The sequence below is a fragment of the Pseudopipra pipra genome, chromosome 9, assembly GCF_036250125.1.
Source record: "Pseudopipra pipra isolate bDixPip1 chromosome 9, bDixPip1.hap1, whole genome shotgun sequence".
Classification (NCBI taxonomy): Eukaryota; Metazoa; Chordata; class Aves; order Passeriformes; family Pipridae; genus Pseudopipra; species Pseudopipra pipra.
The window spans coordinates 19,058,721-19,073,981 of NC_087557.1; the positions used below are offsets into that span (position 1 = coordinate 19,058,721).

At 41.4% G+C, this 15,261-nt stretch overlaps 1 protein-coding gene across 3 annotated transcripts in view; it reads right to left on the reverse strand.

Annotated features, from left to right (window-relative positions):
* CACHD1 (cache domain containing 1) overlaps nt 1–15,261 on the reverse strand; it is a 93,243-nt gene that overhangs the window by 50,788 nt on the left and 27,194 nt on the right. For all 3 annotated transcript variants that reach the window (XM_064664963.1, XM_064664964.1, XM_064664965.1), the window contains exons 2-3: nt 10,813–10,875; nt 2,299–2,447 (exon numbers count right to left, since the gene is read on the reverse strand). In XM_064664963.1, coding sequence (XP_064521033.1) covers nt 2,299–2,447; nt 10,813–10,875 — 212 coding nt within the window. The remainder of the gene's footprint in view (nt 1–2,298; nt 2,448–10,812; nt 10,876–15,261) is intronic.

Consider the following 15,261-nt stretch of genomic DNA (forward strand, 5'->3'; position numbering starts at 1 on the left):
CAGCCACCAACTGCACTGCCTCATCTAGCTGGTGTTGCATATTCTAATTTATTTCTTTTCACCACTGTCCAAAACAAGGCAGTTTCATTGCACAAACCTGCCCTGGTGGGGGAACACATACACAACTGCTGTACTTACACTACATAAACCAGTATATGTTGGGTACAATATAGCAACCAAAACACGGTCAGGCTGGTAATTTTAATCCAGAACTAATCACTGTGGACTGCAATCAGTCACATGAAAACTTATTTATTTGGGCTTTTCACTGTAAATCCAGCACCACATAATGGCAATAACATAAATATTGCTTTCCATGTCATATCTTACTACTCAACTAAACAAGCAAGTCAAATACCAGGTTCATGTTATAACCCAGTTGGTGCTTTGTTAGGTCTTATTTTGTATCATTTATTTACAGTCACCAGGTGTCAAAGTCTCACAGTTTATCTCAAGCAACAAGGCAAACCTTCTTTGAAGCCAATGCTTGGATTTTCAAGATAAAGACAAGCAAAGACAAGGCCACAAATGGATAATTTTGTTAATGGTAACAACAAATACAAACTGAAGATAACAAGCCATTAAAAAAAAACCTGAAGAAAAATTCCTTTCTCTACAGAATAGTTCAGCATCTCCCTCACAAGTTAATTTTTCCAAAACCAATCCAAACTTGCAGCATTCCCTATGGAATGTCAATAAGTTGGACAGCAATGTAAAAGGCCGATGGAACAATCACCTGGCAGCATGAAGTGCCATCAGATTTTCAAATGTTTCTTTTAGAGGCTGAACACCATGTGAAAAACAGCCTTAAACACTGTGGGACAGGCCCTCGAATCTACCTTAAAAATACACCCTGAAGACAACGTGCTCCTGACACTGTTCTTGCCCCAAGTGTTTGCTCAAGTGAAGAGGCCACATGACAAAACACCAAGAAAAAGAACACACAGTTAAGGAGTTGTAACACAAGTATTTCACAACCCCCCTGAAGGAAAGTCACAGCCCTAAGGACATACACATTTTCAAGGCACAATCTAAAGCAAAGTATCCCATGAAAACAGCAAATAGCACAGACAAATCTTTTTCCATGTGACCTCTTCTGTAGCAGCAGCTGACAAATGCTCCAAAGCAAAATATTATAATTACCGTTGCTCTAACGCCAGCACTCTTCTGCCCAACTAAAACACCCATTTTAAACATCAAGGATAAGCTGTTATCAGCAATAGCATGTCCAATTTAATGTCCCACACGTGCAGGCCTCCTCATAGCTGGAGCAAGTTAGTCCACAAATTAAAACGTGGAAGAATTCAAAATATGATCACAATATCCAGGTGGGAGATGCTTTTAAAACTCTGCAATCAAGTTTGCATAAACTTTCCATAAATTGAGAAGCTGTGGCTGCCCCATCCCTGGAAGTGTCCAAAGCCAGGTTGGACAGGGCTTGGAGCAACCTGGGAAAGTGGAAGGTCTGGAATGAAATGATTTTTAAGGTCCTTTCGAACCCAAACGTTTCAAGGACTCTATGAAATGTTAAGTTACTCTTGTTCTTTTCAAGAGCATATGGAACTAAATGTTTAAAATGTTGAACACTGAAAAAATTATTACCCTTTTATTGGAAAAATCAGACCTTCTATCACACCTTCCTACAACTAGGAAACCTAAGTGCCTATTCTGCAAATAGGTAGTATAATAAAACATCATTAAACACAACCAACTGCCCAGATTTAGACTATTCAAAACCCCTGTATTTAAAAACAAAACAAATTTAACATGAGCAAATCCAGTTTCCAAGCAATATGCTCCATTTCTGTAAGCCTCTGTATCAAACAGCAGCATGTCAACTTGTTTAACTGTAAAGCAGCATTCTTAGCATGTGATGTACTGACCAACTCATGATTTTGGATGCTTCAAAGGAGAAAAAAATGATCCCATGATCAGCTTGAGAAGAATTATTCAAGGCAAGCAGTGTCTCAGTGCAAAAATGGTATCCTGGATTTAGACAGACTCATTTTGTATAGAAGACTGTGAAGAGTTGAACAAATTTTTTTCCTTTTTTTTTTTTTTTTTTTTTTTTTTGTTTCCAGCTGATTCCCAGTTCTTCTTTAAAGCTTCTCATTAAACACTGATGTGGTAGAAATGTAAAAGAATCTGAGGACAAGGTAAGAGGCACCTTTGGAGTTCTGCCTTCTCCCTTTTTCAGTTATCAAAAATAGCAGAAAATACAGGCTATTTTGCAAAGAAATCGTAATTTTTCTTTGTTTTTAAGAGACAGCATAAGTAATTTCAGAATTTAATACTCACTCCATCATAGATGGTGGAATAGTACAGCAGTCTTGGATGGCAGTCAAGGGTGATGTGAGATGAGCAGTGTATGATGCTTCCACTACTTGCTTGTTACGATTCACAACATCCAAGTAACGGTTAAATTTTTCTCGAATTTTTTTTGCCAACTGCAAAAAGAAGTAAAAAGAAATATTAAAATTAAGTCACTTTCTCTATATTACTCATTTCTTGGTAACCAACATCAATGGAAAGTAAAAGCTGCATGTGTTAAATGTAATAGTTGTCTGATTTGCTCATTGGACTTTTATTTCAGTGGTTCAAGCACTGCAAATCAAGTAACTAATAATACTGGCCACAGAAAGCAGTAAAGGTAAAAAGATAAAATACATTTACTATCTAGAAGTGGGTGCTTGAACTTAAAGAGTTTTCCATGTATGAAAAGTGTACTTTCCATTGCATCAAACTTCCCTTTCATTAAGAACCGACACCTGGAGATGACTCTGCCTGTACTACTGGCTTAGCACTGAAGTGCTCCAAGGCCTGACAAGGATGTGATGGAGACTAAAACAGGCCACAGGTCAACTTAATGAAGCTCTAGGAAAGCCCAAATAATAGTGTTAGAGAAGCAATCACCTCCACAGAACCTTCCTGCTGCTTCAGGAGCAGACAACAGCAAATCTCCCATTGCACTGAATCTGTTTACAGAGCAACCTCAGGATCCAGGGAATCCCAAATACTGCCATGAATATTTCTCTGTCCATCAACAGCTTCCTCAATCAGGTGGATCTGTGCAGATGTATTTCATTACTCCTTTCATGTAGATTTGGGCAAAATAAGCCATCCCAGCTCTTGCTTTTCTGCTGTAATCCCTGCTGCTTTCCTGGGAGGCTTCACAGGCTCTTGGCTGAGCATCACCTGAATGATTTTCTTCATTGATCTCTCAGCTCAGTGAGCCTCATCACAAGCTACAACAGTTTCAACTACAAACCTCAACTACAAAATGAAAAATCTCTAATTGATGTTATAATATAACAGAAAGAAAATAATGACAACAGTCTCGCAACAATGAAATTCCTCCTGAAGCCCTCTGCTGTCAGAATTCCCTCTGAGGAAGGCAACCACTTATAAATAAGGATAAGGTTTAGAGGTTACACTATTGTAAGAGCCAATTTCTCTCCTTTCAGAAAGTGAAAACAAACACTGTCGTCCCTCCCCAGCAATTCTCAGGCCTTTTAAAAGAATTAAACTTTAGAAATAGAAAATTAGGTACTTCAGCCCTTCTTTTTAATATTTCTTAAAAGAATTTATATAAAAGTAAAAATAACAAATTTTTGTGAACAAGTATTTCCAAGTATCAGAGCTGGCTGGTGTGTGATTTGAAGGACTTTCTGCAGGCAGAGCTCTCTCCACGCCAGGCAGACTCCAAGCAGTGGGAAGGCTCCTGGTGTTAACAAGGGCAGAGCCTGCTGGGACACATCACAGGCCCATTGAAGTCACTGTGCTGTCAGATAAGAGCTCACTGGTGTCTCCTTCATTAGGCCCTTCCCAACGAGCCTGACTAATGACTCTGCCAGGGAAAACTGGAAGGGAAAAATCTGTGGCTGTTCCTTGAGCAAACGTGACAGTAAACACAGTTAGGAGGAAGCGTCAGATTTTACAAGAAACATTTACTGAGACTTGTGCTCCTAGTCTTTCATCAAAGTGAGAAATTAATAAAACAGATCAGGCTTTTTTTTTTTGCTCTGCACATTCTCTACCCTTTTCACATCAGTACTTCTATTATATTTAATCATCAGCCAGACACATCCTAAATGAAAAAGAATAATCTCTGAGCAACATACTGAGGTGTTGAATATTCAGGAACACTGCATTTTGCAATTCTGCAAACTTCTCCAGAGCTAAGTCAGCTCCTTACTCCACACTACTCCCCTCTCCTGCTCCCTGTACACCCCAAACTCTGCAGGGATGATTTAACGGAGCCACTACAAGTGCCGAGAAACGCCGTCGGTTTTTCCACATCCCCTGGACTAACAAATGTCTTTCCTAACTATTACTAACAGGACATTTTGTCATGATTTACTTTGTTATGTGAACAACGAGGCCCACTCTGATACAGCATTGCCTTTGCCTCCATTGTTCCCAGGGAATGCTGCAGCTCCATGACAGGTCTCCTGGGAGCACAGGTTTTAATAGGACCTTGCTCAAATGACTTGCAGAATTATACCTAATTAGCTTTGTAGAATGATTTATTGCCAAGGCACCAGAGGACTACTAATGGGCTGCTCCATGTTAGACATCTAACACTATTAAATTGCTCCCAGTTGTTAGATAATAAGCTGTTTTACGGTAAACTTTCTTTTTGTCTGGCTGTACTCAAATGTGTAGATTCTTCTGCAGAGTCTCAAACATACACAAGCCAAATTTCCTAAATTTCCATTAAAGTTTTGTGGGTACAAAGTCTCTCTCTAAGTTTAGGCAAATGAAATGGCTGTGCTTAAGCACAAAGTAAACCAGATATTTGAATCTGTACATTTTTTTCTTGGTTTTTCTACCTGAAATCATGAAAAGGGGAGAGAGCTTAACTTTGCTGAAAAAAGGCCCATATGAGCATCATTAGCAGTAATAAAACCAACACAGAGCCTCAGAACAAAAGGCCTCTGGTTGGGAATCACGGCTGGTCTCTGATAAATGAAGGCTGTACAAGACGAGGTTTCGGTGTTGATGATTTTTCACCTTCGAGGTTGAACGATAAAAGCACCCCCCAGCCTTTGAATTTCACCCTGCTGTGCCGAGTCTAAGGATCTGACAAATCTGTTTTTCAGAAGATCCTGTACCTCAGAAGCTGACAAGAAGCAAATGCTTTGTTCCTAAACTGCATCACCCACTGAAAAACCTCTGAATGGCTCAAAGTCGTTACGTTACTTTTATTAAATGGGATCCAACACTCTGGTCGGGGCAGAGAGTCAAGTGCATGTCAGCAACGAGGGACCTGAAGCCTCCCAGAGCTCCACAGACATCCATTCCCTGCCCATAGACAGAAGCACAGTTGGAAGAATTCAGTTTGTTTAATCTAAAGAACTCTAAAAATACTGTTCTCTGATAGCAAGACAATACTCCCAACAATCCAAACAACCTTAAAAACAGCAAACTCAAATAAGTCACCAATGGTGAGATGATCCAAAAACAATTTTCTACTGAAAATTGCTTACAATGAATAAACTATGTTAAGAAACTAAGGGTAACACACCAACCAGACAAAATTACTAAAATTACGAAAAACAAATGGTTCTAAATCATCAAATTGAAAAGTGCTATCCAGATGAAGCCTAACGAAACTAACTTAATTTTTCTGCCATAGTTGGGCTTCAGTGGAGCACAAAATCCAGGACAGTGAACAGGCATTCCAGCCCTCAGTGATTAAAACAACAGCAAAAAACAATCCATCCTTCCCAGCTCCTCACGGCTGCACATGCACATGTGCACACTCACATCATTCCCTCCCAAACTTTATTCAGCTTGCAAAGTGATGCACTCATTACTAGAGCCTGTCAGAATAAAAGCTGCAGGCTTAAATCACCTTCTCCTCTTTCTAAATAAAACCCTAAACTTTTTATCCAACATAAACTCTGCTTTTTTTAAACTGCCTGGAGCTGAAGAGCCGCTGGATACTGATGGATGCCAGACCCACTCTGGTTACAAAGCCTCAAAGGGGCAGAGAGAAAGAGATAACAAATAATGAAAGGACAGAGCAGTGAACTATTAAACTATTCTAAAGTAATTGTTAAAACATTTTTAAGGCAAAATGCAAAGCTGTGTCCTGAATCAGGCACACACAAGGGGCAGGTTGCTGATATCCCACCCTTGGGTGGGTACCAAGTGTGACAGACATTCCCTGCTCCCCCAAAAATGATCCAATTCACGCATTTTAATGGAGACTAAATAAATTTGGATACCTTGAGATTGGCATAAAATGTTATCATCTCTGATTGATTCACAAAGTGAATTCACCTCACCTTAAAAACAAAAGCACGGGAAGCCTCACTTGGCATTCCTCTTTTTTTTTTCAGATTTCTGTATTTTCTTCCTAATTTCAATAAACAAAACAATAAGCCATGAGTGCTGGCTCCAAACAATGCAGCCATTAGCCCTATTTTTTCAATCTTTCCTTTGGCAGCTGGCAGGCAGCCAAAGCCTTTGGCTTCGCAGACAGGTTGGACGGTAACACCTGGTTCTATTACTGCAGCACCCATGGGTAATGCACTTCAATTGTCACCATCTCCACTGACAACCTTTCATCACAACATCACTGAGGTTCTCTAATTTTCCCAGAGACATTTGCCTCATTTGCATAGTTCCCTCAAGCTTTTTTTTTTAAAGCTTCTTCCCCCCTCGAAGCTCCACAGCTCTGAAGTCTTCCCTTTGCAGGGAGCTCTGAGGGAAAGCAGAGCTCCAAGGTTAGGTTTTATTTCTGGCTGTAGCTTGAAAGCCAAGGTATTTTTCATGTTTTCAAGACTGGATATAAAATATGCATCAGTGGGGTTGACAGGCACGGATGCCGTAACGGACTCACAGCCAGGGATTTAACACTGTCAGGCTCCTCAGAAAGTATTGCTTATAAATGGAAGAGTTTAGTTATAATTTTTAGTTTTAAATCCCCTCTGTCAACCAGACAAATCTGGAAAAAAGTTCCTCTCTCCAATACCCACCTGGCACTCCTCCTGCTGTATCACAACTGTGCATCCATAGATTCTTTTTTAGAAAATTTTAATATATTTATTCCTAATGTGCCAGGCTCTTAAACCACTGCTTCTGTACCATTCCCGAAGAGCATGCAGGTCACCAGCAATGTGACTCAAGTAAGGATCACAGAATCACCTTCAGCTTCTTCCCACACCTCTGCTTTAACAGATTCAAACCATTCACAGAATCCTAAAATGGTTTGGGTTGGAAGGGACAATAAGGATAATCTTGTTCCACCCCCTTCCATGGGCAGGGACATCTTCCACCAGCCCAGGCTGCTCCAAGCCCTGTCCAACCTGGCCTTGGACACTTCCAGGAATGGGGCAGCCACAGCCTCTCTGGGCAATCTGTGCCAGGGCCTCACCACCCTCAAAGGGAACAATTTCTCCCTAACATCTAATCCAAACCTGCCTTCTTTCAGTTTGAAGCCATTCCCCCTTGCCCCATCACTACATGCCCTTGTGAAAAGTCCCCATTCCTACTTTTCTGAGTGATACTGAAAATAAACTTAATCAGGATACAGGAAACTACTTTCCAATATGCATTTCTTCAAAGAGACCAAGACTCATTTGAGGTTTTTTACTGGCCAGTAACTTTGGCAAAGCTTCCCCAGACTTACTCCAAGGAGGATGTCAAACACGGTACACAACAGAAACTAGAGAAAGGGCCAAATTCCTGAATCATTCTGGAAGTACATTAAACACAGTGTAATTGCCTTTTATCACTTTACATCGATGTAAAGTTCAACGTGGTGTGAACATCCCACTTTTCACAGCCAGGGAAGATGTGCTCAACAGCCAAATGGAGGTTTTTCAGCATATTACAGATATATTTCCTCTCCAAAGAGTTCAACAGCTCTTTGCCAAACCCAAAACAAACTAAATAAAAATTCAACCCAACCCAGTGTACACCAACCAGGTCTGAACACCCTGCACCTTGTTGGGACAGACAAAAATACAAGGAGTTATTACAAATCTCTCTCTGCACAGAGAGATTGTTGCTGCTGTGCTCCAACTTCTCTCCCCAAAACTGGGAAATCTACTCCTGCTCGAGATCATTTCTCTGTCCTTTCTGCTCCATGGAGCCCCATTTCCTACTCTCCACACCACAGAAACCAGACATCTGGCAGGATGCTGAACACACAGTTCCTTGAAATCAGCTAATCTAGATTTTCTCTAAGAAAACTACCCCTCTTCCACTTTATTTAGATCACTAACTCACACCATTACATTTTCATATTGTATGCGAGTTCTCTGATATTGAAATAACTTACAGGGAAAGAATCCAAGTTATTTTTGGCAATGGCCACACAATTTTTAATAACCTATTCAAAGCAAAAAAGGTTTTATCTGTCAGGTACAATAGTAATAACTGCAGACCTTAAAAGTGTAACCAGTTCAATGTCAACAGGTAAACTGCTTCTTGTGTGGCACGAAGGAAGCCAAGGGTATTGAACAGTTAGGCCTGAAGGCCAACAGCTGGAGTTTTTCACTTTCTCAACAAATTGAAAGTCATTATTTACACAGTTTGGTATTAAAAAAAACACCACCCCCACAATAATCCACTGGTCTGCCAGAAAAAATCCCAGCTGACATAAATCCATAATTAATTGCCTTTGGGTATCAGTTGCTAAGAAAATGTTAATGAATTACAAAAACAGGAATGAGAGGCAGGGGATTTCATTTGCTTACATTTGTTTGCCTTCGCTCAAGACGATCCTGTTCCATGTCCTACTCTCACTCATAAAACTCCAGTTATATTGCTGGTGATTCATTAGGGCTAAAAGATCTGGTTATTAATGAAACAGAAGTGCTCAATTATTCCTCTATCCATTTCACTGCTGAGCTTTTAACCACAGTAATTGTGCTTCACCAGGGCCTCATTTTTCTCCTCTGACAGCTCCGAATCCATCACACAACCTCCAGTGTTTAGACAGCTATTTATATCTACTTAGGCTGAATACAGACATCTGCACTGGGGAACAAGCAGAGTCTTTTGCTAAGTGGAGAATCGATAGTTGGGACTTCAAAGAAGTTTTAATCCAGTTTCTTGGTTTCCCAAAAACACTTTTGGCTTTCAAAAGCCATCTGATACGTATAATCCAGCCCACATGGCCCTTCTGCGGCGCTCAGACCACCCAGAACTACTCCAGAAAAATGCTGCCCTACACGACACAAAGCCAGGAAACCCTTCCTTAAAGATGTCAGGATGGTTTGGGATTTAAACTTTTAAAGTCAGGTGACAATTACAATCTCATGGTCCCTTTGCATGCTGGCACCCACCTGGGCATGATTACAGGGAAGCCAAAGCTGGAGGGCAACAGAGCTGGGGAAGAGTCTGGAGCACCAGGAGCGGCTGAGGGAGCTGGGGGGGCTCAGCCTGGAGAAGAGAGCCTCAGGAAGGACCTTCTGGCTCTCTGCCACTCCCTGACAGGAGAGTGGAGCCAGGTGGGGTCAGGCTCTGCTCCCAGGGAACAAGGGACAGGATGAGAGGAAACAGCCTCAACCTGTATCAGTGGACATTTAGATTGGATATTTGGGAAAATTCCTTCCTTGAAAGGGCTTCCCAGCCCTGGCACAGCTGCCCTGGGCAGTGGTGGAGTCCCCATCCCTGGAGAGATTTAAAAGCCATGTGGATGTGGCACCTGGGGACGTGGGTCAGTGGTGGCCTTGGCAGTGCTGGGGGAATGGTTGGACTTGATGACCTTAAAGGTCTTTTCCAACCTAACCCACCCTCACAATCCCATTTGAATCAGCTCTGCTTTGACTTTTCCTTGGTAAAAGTATTTAAAAAGACTGGAAATTTCACCATTTACAATAAGCACAACTTAGAGTGTAATTTTTTTCTATTTTACATGACCAGTTTTAGTGCCCATGAACATGCCATGCACTGATCTGCTCTTGGAAACCAGCAACACCCCTCATGCACAATCGGGCTGTCTGCACTGCTGCGGAGTAATTCCCTTTTCCCTGGGGAAAGCCCCACTCTGAGGCACTTTTGTTTTTACTGAACATTAAAACTGGTGTGATAGGGGTCCAGGAGGGTCAGGTTACTTGCTGAAGGTTGTGCAAGTGAGTCTAGGCTTAAACTGGAAGGAAAAGCTGGGTTTTTGTTCCAGGGCAGCAGCCACCTCTTTGACCAAAACCCATCGCCTTTACCACAAGGGATGCACTTGTGAACATAATTAGTACCTCAGTTTCCTGAAGCCTATAAGATGATCGATTTATCTTTTTTTAAATGGATCCAAAATTAATTTTAAAAATACACACATATTAAAATGCAAGCAGGCCTGTGCTGAGATGTATTATCTCAATGTTAAACTGAAGAGTTCAATGCTCAAGTGTGTACTCATAAGCCCTCACAAAATTAAAAAGCCCCACAACCACAATTGTTATGCACAAGGCTGTGGCTGTCCCATATTTCCAAAAAGCAATCGACATCATTTCCACATTCACAGTGACATTAGTGGTTTTGCTCTGAATTACATCAATTTTAAAAGAGACAATTTCAACACGAAAGCCTGTCAATTAATGGGAGATACTACATGAGGGTCCTTTTGATTCCAAGGGACAGCCCCACAAAAAACAGATGGAAAACCTTTTCATGGCAATTCAAAACTCTCAAATGCATCATCAGCCCACACAGGCCATCTCCATTTATATTTATTCCATTGATTGTTATCTGATGTGCTGGATGTTAGGAAAGGGCCACAAATCCAGGCAAAACTGCAATCCCTAAGCTGACTCTGCCTTGGTGACACAGTGAGAGTTGGGAAGGGACTTTTGGACTCACCTGTTGAACTTCACTTTCTCCATTCGATATTTTCTCTGTGTACACAAAGGAGTTGAATATCCTCTGCAAGAAAAACCGGAAAGGATGTGTAAGAGACTTTTTGTTATAAATGCCACATTAAACAAGCTCCAAAAGGCAAATGAGGGAGGAAATCAGGTCAGAGAAGGACCTAGGGAGTCTCCAATGCCAGGTTTACCCAAGGGGAATCATGTCCATCTGTATCTGTGGATCTGCATTGGTTTTAAAGGCAAGCACATAACAGGGTTTTTCCAAAACATCCATTTATTTATCAGACTGACATAAGGTGCTAAAATCAGTATCACAAAGCTACTGCTGTGCAAACTGTGACCCTTCTCTTGCTGAATATTTAACCCAAGACAACTATTTTTAAAAGTACTTGTTTCCAACTAACACAAGAGGCTGTGAGCCAAATTTAGACATATTTGGTATCTGGAAAAAAGGAAAATGAGACCCGATTTTGAATATAACCAGATCAACCTCACTAATGGCAAAAATGGATGTATCAGAAGATAGAAGTGAGAGCTGTTTCCTCCCCTGGGGAAGCTCCCCATCAGTTCCCAGAGGGACAGGAGTGCTTCCACAGGTGACAGCCACACTGCCATCTCTGTTTACTTTGCACTGGGTACGTGGAGGAAAAAACACTCAACATCTTGTTAATATTCAGCTTCCAGACTGAAAAATAAGATTGGAATCCCTGAAAAGTTTGCCTGATACACTTAAGTTTCTCTTGCAAGATTTCTCATTTCCAAGGGCAGCTTGGGCTATCCCCACTGGTAAACATACAATGTCCCTAAAATATTCCTTTGCCATCTGTCTTAATAGCTGCAAAATACAGCAGAGTTTTCAGAGAACAGTGTCGTGCAAAACAGCAATAGTGCTGGTTATTCACTATCAATAAATGCAACAGTAATATCCTGAGGTTATTTAGGCTGTGAGACATTTCTCTATCAGACTCAAGGGGAGCTGGGATTTCACTGATGGAATGGATTATTAGTGTTAAGTCAAACACATGACATCACATCTGGCGAAGGACAGTGATTCATAAAGGCCCTGTTGAGTCTCTCCCTTAGCTGTGAAATCATCACTGCTCCATGACTCCAAGAGGTTTTTTGAAGCAGGTTCAGCTGATTTCCTCCTACTAAAGCTATAACTGGCCAAACCAGCCTGGAAAATCCTTTGGTGTGCTCTGCTCCCACTTACCATCATCACTTTCCCTTTATCCCTCTCCCTCCTGTGGACTTGAGGAATTCCAAAAATTTGAACTCTTAATTCTGAAGAAGCCTTTGGAAGGGCAGCAATAAATCTCCTTGGTTTACAAGTCTCAGAGAGCCAAGAAGGGGGGGCAGGGGAGGAAAAAAAGGCATCTACTCTTAGTACATTGAGACTTCCTCTTCATCCAGACCTTTGTTTAAAGTTCTGCTTGGGCACTTTAACTACAAACATGTTGGCTTTTTTTTTCTCCCTCATGAGATGAAAAGATAATTTAAACATCAGAAGAAAATACATTAAAGCATGTCATTTTGATGCAAAATGTTTTAAATGAATTGAATTTTTCTCTCCATGCAGCATTTAAATCTCCAGACATCAAAAGGAATGAGGAGGAAATAGACTGTCAGCTACTGAGAATGGGGCTTTCTGTCCTCAACACAAAGCTGACCCTTCCTCCACCCCTTTCACACGTAGCTGTGTTTATGAACTTGCAAAATCATGCCAGAGAACATTATATAAGAGTCCCAGTGCCAGCACGAATTTATTTGGCCACTGGACTAATAAGGTTTTTAACCTATTTGTGCTTGATTCTGAATTCAACTAATATATTTTAAACAATTTTAAACAATATATTTTTTTTAATTAAAAGCACTGTGCATGTCGGGGGGGGAGGGGGGGGTGGACAGGAGACTCTCGGTTAAAGTGCCAGCACAGATAATGAGCAAACCAACAGTTAAAATTAATTAAGGATTTGGAATCCACCCAAACGTGATCTGTCGCCCATTGAGGTCCCCGAGCTCAGCCCTGCCCGGGTACAGTCCCTACTCAGGATATCTGCTCCCTACTCAAGAATTCCAATGCAGAATTACACCCAAAACAAAAAATACCTCCCTGTTGTATTTAAGCAATTTCACCAACTTAAAAAGTGATGTAACTTTAAGCAGAAAATCAGTGGCAACCTCAGCTGAAGCTGAGGTAACTTCACAGACCCAAAAGTCAGCTCCACAAACTTACAACAGTCTAAATATTTAGATCTTGCCCGTTGCATTTACGCAGCCCATTAGCATCTTCATTCTCCCCACCCCTCGTTGTTTAATTGGCTCTGCTGAGCAGATGGCAGCAGGATCAGCTCCCTCCAGCAGAACAATTCCACACGTGTTTAATGAGATGCTTCCCGGGATTATTTGCCATAACCCATCACCACTCGCTCTCTCAATGCAGAAAGGCTGCAACCACTGTGCTGGCTCAGCATCCAGCCTTTCCCACTAAGCTAGTGCTCCACCAGACATGGAGCCACCCCCATCCCCACCATCACTCCCAACATCTCATCACACACCACCTCAAACCCTGAACAACATTTTACTTCATTTTTTTCATTTCCCCCCTCAATTTTTTATCAACAACATTTTTAAGCTTATTATAATTTTACAGATATTCTTTTTAAAATATTCAAACACTGGAGAGAAATAACACTTGTCTCCTGGCTGTACCTGTCACCTGCAGCTTTATATCAGGTTTAAACTTAGTGGTGCTGGCAGGGGTTGAGCACAAAGCCCTGCACCATCCCCAGGGCCTCTGTGCCTCTGGCAACACCTGAATCTTTTTGCTGGGCACATAATTCCTGCTCTTAATCCTCCCCTTCCCTCATTCAACACTTGTGTTTAGCTACACAAACAGAAGCCTAAAAAGACAAAATCATGGTATCTGCAGGGACTGCCACAGGATTCCTGGTGATCCATGACAGCTCCAGGACACACAGAGGAGAGCCAAGCTGTGTCCCTGTGAGCCTGCAGGGGATGATCACAGCCTGCATGGAGTCCTGAGAAAGCAGGGGTTTTGTTTTACAAACACACATTGCCAACATTTGCTTTCCTAAGCTCTTTAATTACTTCTCTGAGTCAAAGCACTTGCAACTTCCTAGAAAATATTCTTCTGTGGTACCTCGATATCCCCTTCAATGACTGTAACTGCTCTTGGTGCCACCAGCCTCAATTTTAGCTTTTACAACAGGACAAATATTTGGTAAGTGAGACACATCAGGAAGCAATGAGAGGATCCAAGGGCAGGGGGCTGGGACAGGGAAGATTTGGTCCACCAGGGTCTAATGCCTTGCACAGGTGGGGTCTGACAGTGATGGATGGGCCCAGCACCCAAACCCACATCTCCCGGTAGAATGGAGTCAGGTTTCCCAGCCAGCCAGAGATAAGGGGGTAGCTCAGGCTTAGCTTTGTGGTGTCCCAAAACAAGGCTTAAGAGACTTTTATTCATCATCTGAAGCTGAAGGCAACTCAGTTTGAGATCTGGGAGATGATTCTAAACCAAGCTTAGTGTAAAAAGTAAAATATTAAATGGCTTGCTCCCTCAGTTGCTTGAGATTAAAATTAACTCAGCAGCAAAGAACTGCAGTGAGAAAACACTTCAAAAAGCTCCAGTTTGCCTGTCAGCACAGCATCAAAACAAACAGAAAAAGCCACCAGCCCCAAATCTCCAAGGTCCCCAACAAAAAACAAGTGCCAACTGCTCTGCAGAGCAGTCAACCATTTGCACATCACTTTATTTGCCAGATGAGATATGAATCCATCTCCTCATCGACAAAAATAACATTTTTAGAGACAAAGTGAACCAGGAAAAACAAATCCAGGATTAGCAAAATAGCCACTGAGCTGTAAATATGTCAAAGCTGCTTTACCATCTATACTACAAGAGATTTAAAAAAGAAAAAAAAAAAACATCTTTCAGCAGGTTTAGGGCATAGATTTCTGTTACCTGTCATATTTAGGTAATGACAGGATGAAAAAAAAACAATAATATTTAAAAAGTTATACAGAAGTGCAGTAGCAAAATATACATGTGTAAAATACAGCATTAGCTCAGCAGGGCTGGGATCTTTCTTAAACTTCAGGCAGCTCCTAACCAGGGTCTGTTTCCTATTTGAAAGGTTAATGTTTTCAAAAGTGGTGAGCAAACAAATATCCAACAAATCCTTTCTCTGATGAAACTCACCGAGTGGGATTGTTTTCAGGGAAACCTGTGGCTTCTGTCTGGAGTTTATTTTTGCAGTGTCTGAAGCCATATCGTGTTATGTTTTGTTACCATTTCCTAAAACCAAGAAACATTAAATAGTGGGTTCCCAGGAGATCGAGGACATGCTTCATGTTTTTCTCCAAGAATTTACACTATCCATGTAAGAAACTGAAGTAAATTGGAGGAAAACATAGC